Source organism: Bos indicus x Bos taurus, chromosome 22 (genome assembly GCF_003369695.1).
Source record: "Bos indicus x Bos taurus breed Angus x Brahman F1 hybrid chromosome 22, Bos_hybrid_MaternalHap_v2.0, whole genome shotgun sequence".
In the NCBI taxonomy this organism is placed as follows: domain Eukaryota; kingdom Metazoa; phylum Chordata; class Mammalia; order Artiodactyla; family Bovidae; genus Bos; species Bos indicus x Bos taurus.
The window spans coordinates 49058926-49064925 of record NC_040097.1 but is presented as its reverse complement, the minus strand read 5'-3'; the positions used below and the strand labels follow the sequence as shown (position 1 = coordinate 49064925).

At 47.7% G+C, this 6000-nt stretch overlaps 1 protein-coding gene across 2 annotated transcripts in view; it reads left to right on the top strand.

The window, feature by feature from the left end:
* The first annotated feature begins 3457 nt into the window (after nt 1-3457).
* XYLB (xylulokinase) overlaps nt 3458-6000 on the top strand; it is a 42958-nt gene continuing 40415 nt past the window's right edge. The window contains exons 1-2 of one of the 2 annotated variants that reach the window (XM_027522781.1): nt 3458-3577; nt 4811-4893. In XM_027522781.1, the coding sequence (XP_027378582.1) occupies nt 3521-3577; nt 4811-4893 (140 nt within the window). In that variant the 5' untranslated portion in view covers nt 3458-3520. The remainder of the gene's footprint in view (nt 3578-4810; nt 4894-6000) is intronic. The other variant, XM_027522782.1, reaches the window with a different exon arrangement.

Genomic DNA, 6000 nt, shown 5'->3' with positions numbered 1-6000 from the left:
ATTTCCTTCTCCAATGCATGAAAGTGAAAAGTGAAAGTGAAGTCGCTCAGTCGTGTCCGACTCCTAGTGATCCCATGGACTGCAGCCCACCAGGCTCCTCTGTCCATGGGATTTTCCAGGCAAGAGTACTGGAGTGGGGTGCCATTGCCTTCTCTGATAGCTTTATATATATAAAGCTACAAGTATACTCCTAACTTTTCACTCTTAAAACTACTTATTTAGAAGGATGTATATATGCCTGAATGGTTTCAGTAGAATCAGTACTAACGAATACAGCTTTACGTAGGTTGGATGAAAACAACTAGTCTGCTATTATTACACAAACAGAATAAAATACATTGGAATTTAAAAACAGTGCATTTTTATCCAGAAAGCATATTTCTTCAGAGTTTTTCTCAAAGAAAGAGGTTAACTTTGAGAAAAATTCATGTTGTGGCTGCAGACTTTAAAGAATGAAGAGATAGTTCAGGGGTGTTTCACTGGTGAACAGAGTATAGAAACTGAATTTATGTTTGTCTCCCTTTTCCTATTTTACAATGAGTCCTCATTATTATATCTACTAAATGAAATGTTTTTCTCTTTCTGAAAAGCTTACATCTAGTGCTTACCCTCAGATAGATTAGCTTTCACTGACTTGTGTGTCAAGATGTAATATATTCAGTTAACAAACACCTAGATTGAAAGAAAACTTGGTTCAGTCAAAGACCTTGCTCAGTTCAGTCACTCGGTCATGTTCAACTCTTTGTGACCCCATGGACTGCAGCACACCAGGCTTCCCTGTCCATCACTAACTCCCGGAGCTTGCCCAAACTCATGTCCATTGAGTGGATGATGTAGTCCAGCCATCTCATCCACTGTTGTCCCCTTCTCCTCTTGCCTTCAATCTTTCCCAGCATCAGGGTCTTTTCCAATGAGTTCTTCTTTTCAGGTGGCTAAAGTATTGGAGTGTCAGCTTCAACATCAGTCCTTCCAATGAATATTCAGGACTGATCTCCTTTCGCATGGACTGGTTGGATCTCCTTGCAGCCCAAGGGACTCTCAAGAGTCTTCTCCAACACCACAGTTCAAAAGCATCAATTCTTTGGTGCTCAGCTTTCTTTATAGTCCAACTCTCACATCCATATATGACTACTGGAAAAACCAGTAGCTTTGACTAGATGGACATTTGTTGGCAAAGTAATGTCTCTGCTGTCTAGGTTGGTCATAGAGCTTGCTAAGAGAAGAAAATGTATGCTAATATCTTTGTAGAAAATGTCAGAAAGTAGCTTTGTGGCTTGAAGGTGGGGAAACACTTCTTAAACAAAATCAATACAGAGAAAATTTGACAGATTTTATTACATTAAAATTAAATTTTTCCAGTCCATGAAGGGCAAGATGGACAAAGTTAGCAGATAAATGACATGTTGGGAGAAGATATTTGCAAGACCTAAGACCAAATGGGAACTTACATCTTGAAATATAAGAAACTTCTGCAAATCCTTTAAAAAAGACAAAAATTCTCAATTTGAAAAATGGGCAAAGGGAATAAGCAGGGGATTCACGGAATGGGAAATCCTAAATGGCTGGTGAGTGTATATGAAGAGAAGCTCAAATTCATCAATAATGAGAGAAATGCAAATTAAAGCAATAATGAGAAACCACTCCTCACCTATTACACTGGCAAAATCAAAAAGGATATAAATGCCAGGTACTATATATAGGATGGAGAAGTTCAGGTACCCTTGGGCATTCCAGGTGGGAGTGTAGACCAGTATAGCGATTCTCAGAAGTAATCCAGCACTCTGATCATAGAAGTTATACACACATAATATAAACCCTACTCTTGGATATTACCCACCACCCCCCGAAAAAAAAATTCCCTCCCAGAGGTCCACAGAACCACGGATGAGGATGTTTCAACCTGTGCTACTTGCATTAGTGGGGAACTGGAGTCCGCCCCAGTGTCCCTCCGGGGCAGCTCGAGCAGCAAAACCTGGGGTCAGTACACTAATGAACACGATAGAGCTGTTACAAGCAACCAAGTGGATCAGGGGCCCCCACACACTGTGCCCTTCATGGCATCCCTCAGAATCTCAGTTTTGCCATGTGCTTCTTGGCCAAAAGAACAGGTTAAGGGTTCTGTTTAGTAAGTATCAATAGTTAGACCCAAACGGCTTTATATATACTTGTGTCCTAAGAACTTAAAAGCTCTTTGAAGAAATTAGTGCACATAAGTAGGGAGAGAAAATAGTTTCATTTCCTTCTTAAATAAGCATAACTACTCACTAAGGGGATGTGTATGCCCATTGAGTGTTGCACAACTCTTCAAAGATTAGAATCAGACTGAAAACCGCTGCCCTTATTTTTTCACTTTAATTTTCCTGCAGTACTTGTTTATCACCATGACTGCTTAATCACCGCAATTTGCTGATCACTATGACATAGGGTTGCAAAGATATGATCTTTGCAAATCCAGTGTTAGAACCGTTGACTGCCCAGTAGTCAACAGTCAACTACTTACCAGTGCCCTTAGAGACTGACGAAGGTTGAGATGAGTATCCCTGTCTTTCCCTCCAAAAGTAAAAATACCCCGCTGCACCCCTGTGGGTTCCCTGCACCTTCCCAGAGCACCTGGGTGCAGTTTGGGAACCAGAGAATACATATAATTATGAGTAAACTGTAAAACCCGGAGAAGGCAATGGCACCCCACTCCAGTACTCTTGCCTGGAAAATCCCATGGACGGAGGAGCCTGGTAGGCTGCAGTCCAAGGGGTCGCTAAGAGTCGGGCACGACTGAGCGACTTCACTTTCACTTTTCACTTTCATGCATCAGAGAAGGAAATGGCAACCCACTCCAGTGTTCTTGCCTGGAGAATCCCAGGGACAGAGGAGCCTAGTGGGCTGCCGTCTATGGGATCGCACAGAGTCGGACGCGACTGAAGCGACTTAGCAGCAGCAGCAACAAACTTAAAAAACAGTGCTGAATTTTTAAAAGTACTTCAAAACTAACGCCTAGGGAATTTCCTGGTGGTCTAGGGATTGGGACTCGCTTTCACTGCCAACAGCGCGGATTCAGTTCCTGGGTCCATTTCCCTGTGCCCCCTAACTCAGCACCATGAGTGGACAGCTGCTCCAGTACCTGAGAGAGACGAACTTGGAGGTCCCAGGCTCCGGGCTCTCAGAGAGACAGGTAGGAACAAGCCGGCCTAAGGATGAATCCTCTGGTCAGGCGTCCTCCAAGGGAAGGCAGGCCGCGATAAGGCCGGGTCTGCGCAGGGAGCACATTTGGATGGGAAGCGGGGCGAGGTGGGATTGGTCGGTCGCCCCGGTGCTAAAAGCAGGCTGATGCCGAGCTGCGGCGCGTCCCCACCTCGTTCACCCGCAGGTGGCGCCAGAGCGCAAGGCGGCGGGGGCCCCGGGTCCGGGAGATGGGCCGGGCGGGGCGAGGGGCGGGCCCGGCGTGTCTGCGCGTTGGAGCGCGGCGACAGTCCGGCCGCGGGAAGGACTGACGGAACCGCGCGCCGCCGGATCCTCCGCGGCCATGGCCGAGCGCGCCGCTCGCCACTGCTGCCTGGGCTGGGACTTCAGCACGCAGCAGGTATCGGCGCGGGCCCCGGGGCGGGCTGGTTGGGGCCGCTTCCTCCGCGACCCCGGGCGGGCTGGCGGGGACCCCGGCGCCCGAACCCTGGGCCGCGCTGCGAGCGCTTCTCTCTTGGGCTTCCCCGGGGACCCGGCACCTCCGCCAGGCCTGTACCCCGGCTCTCCCAGAAAGGGGGCCCTCCACCCCAACTCCTTCAAGGGATCCGCGGGCACGCGGCGGGGAAATGCCCGGGGAACCCAAAAGGCTGGCCTGCCGTCTTGAGCACAGGTTCCCAGGGACCCGAAGAAACTCAGCAGCTTTAAACAGAGGGCCAGACAGACGGGGAGACACGCAGGCGGAGCCAGTGACCGGGAACCAGATCCCGCTTGAAGCTTTTTTTTTTTTTTTTTAAGAAATGGGCACGTTGTACACCTGAACTTTGTTCCGCCTGTGACAGCCCTTGGATGGCACCAGCGTGCCCAGGTCAACGTGCCCGACTGTGCTGCTCCCCGAGTCAGGCACGCAGGCAAGCAGAGTCAAGATTTGCTTTCCAGTTTGGGGTATCAAGGGGCTCCTTCTCCTTAACTTAGGACATGGTCGCGGTTAAAGACAAACGCCTCTCCACAGATGGGTCAGGGGAGCAAGGCTGTGGTCTATCCCTGACCAGAAGCTCCTGGGGGGACCTTGGATAAGTCAGGTTGTCTTTTTAGGCCTCTTTCCCCATCTGTCCAGTAAAGGAGTTGTACTCTTGAGTTTGGAATCTGCTCTATTGGGACATGTATCTCTGGTCCTTGATCATGGCCTTTGGGAACAAACCGGGGACCTTGCCTGGTCTCTTAGATCCCTGCAGGCGTGGACACCCCAGAGACATCTCCAAACCCTGCCTCCCATTCCTTCTCCTCTAGGACTTGCTCAGACCTTCTTGCCTGGCACAGGAACCAGCTCATCTATGAACATCTACTTCTAGAGGATTTTGGCTTTGGCTGTTTGGGAGGGCAGAAATTCCCTGAGTGTTTCGGGGTGTTTCTGTTTAGCCTCCACTTCTTCATTTTACCAAGTCTTTGGATATGTCGTCAGATGAGGCCTCTTACCCGGATAATTGCCATGATGCACCCCAGCCTCAAGGAGTTCTCCAGGCTGAACCACTTCTAGAGGGCTGGGCTTCACCTGGTGATGTTCATATCCTTGGACCAGTCTAGTATAGAAGCTGAGGAAAAGTCTATCCATTATTTTTAATATTTTACCTTCCAGGTAAAAGTTGTTGCTGTTGATGCAGAGCTGAGTGTCTTCTATGAAGACAGTGTGCATTTTGACAGAGACCTTGTAGAATTTGGGTATGTACCTAGAGTGCCTGTGTGTGTGTAGGGGGGTGGTTTTGGGGTCCACCCTAAACCCTTTATTTTGGCCCCACTGCATGCCACTTGTGGGATGGTTGTTCCTTGACCAGGGATCGAACCTGTGCTCGTTGCAGTGCAAGCATGGATTCTAACCACTGGACTGCCAAGGAATTCCAACTTTTTATATTTATAAACCACACTATTCTGGTTTCCTCAAATTGCAAGAAGGGCGATCTTGACACATCACTCAACATCTTTATTTTGTGCCTGGAACGCACTCTCCTGCATTCCTTCTGAATTCTGCACGTGGCTTCGTATATGTAGTAGGTATCAGTTGAGACGCACTTTGTATCAAGCACTGTGCTGCATGCTGGGATTTGATGGTGAAGCAAAGAGTCATGGTTGTTGTTCTCTCAGTTCTTCACATTTAGTGGGGAAGATTGATATTAGGCAAAGACTGATTGATTAAAAAAAAAGAATTTTTTATTATAAACTCAGAGAAGGCCATTGACGGAAAGGAACTCACTTCTTTAAGTACTTATTGTAAAGAAGTGTGATCTAAATTTGGAAGAGTAGGTTAGAGAATGTTTCTAAGGAGGCAGTGCTTAAGCCAGGATCTGGATGAGTGGGGTTAGCCAGGTGATAGATGGTAGAGAGCTTTCCAGGCAGAAAGAATAGCATGTGCAAAGGCCCTGTGGCAAGGAGCACTGCTCGTTCATGGAACTGAAGAAGGCTGAGTGACTAGGGAGCAGAGAGGCTGGGTTGGGCCATATATGCCATGGAATGGAGTTTGTCTTTATCTTAAAAACTATGGTCATCCACTGTAGGGCTGTAGGGATTGGGGGAGGGGACAGTGTGAGATGGTTGTTTTTGTTTTTTAAAAAGATCTCTCTGGGTGCAGTGGGAAAGCAGATAGGATGTGGCCAAAGTACATGTTGGGAAACCACTGAGGAGGTTTTCCAAAGATCATCCGGCTGAGAAATGATATTGATTGCAAGAGAGAGAGCTGGATGGTAAAATTGACAGGTCTTGGTACAGAATTTATTATGAGACATGAGGGTGAGGCTTCTGGCTGGTCTTGAGGATGGATAGTAGACTGTGAAA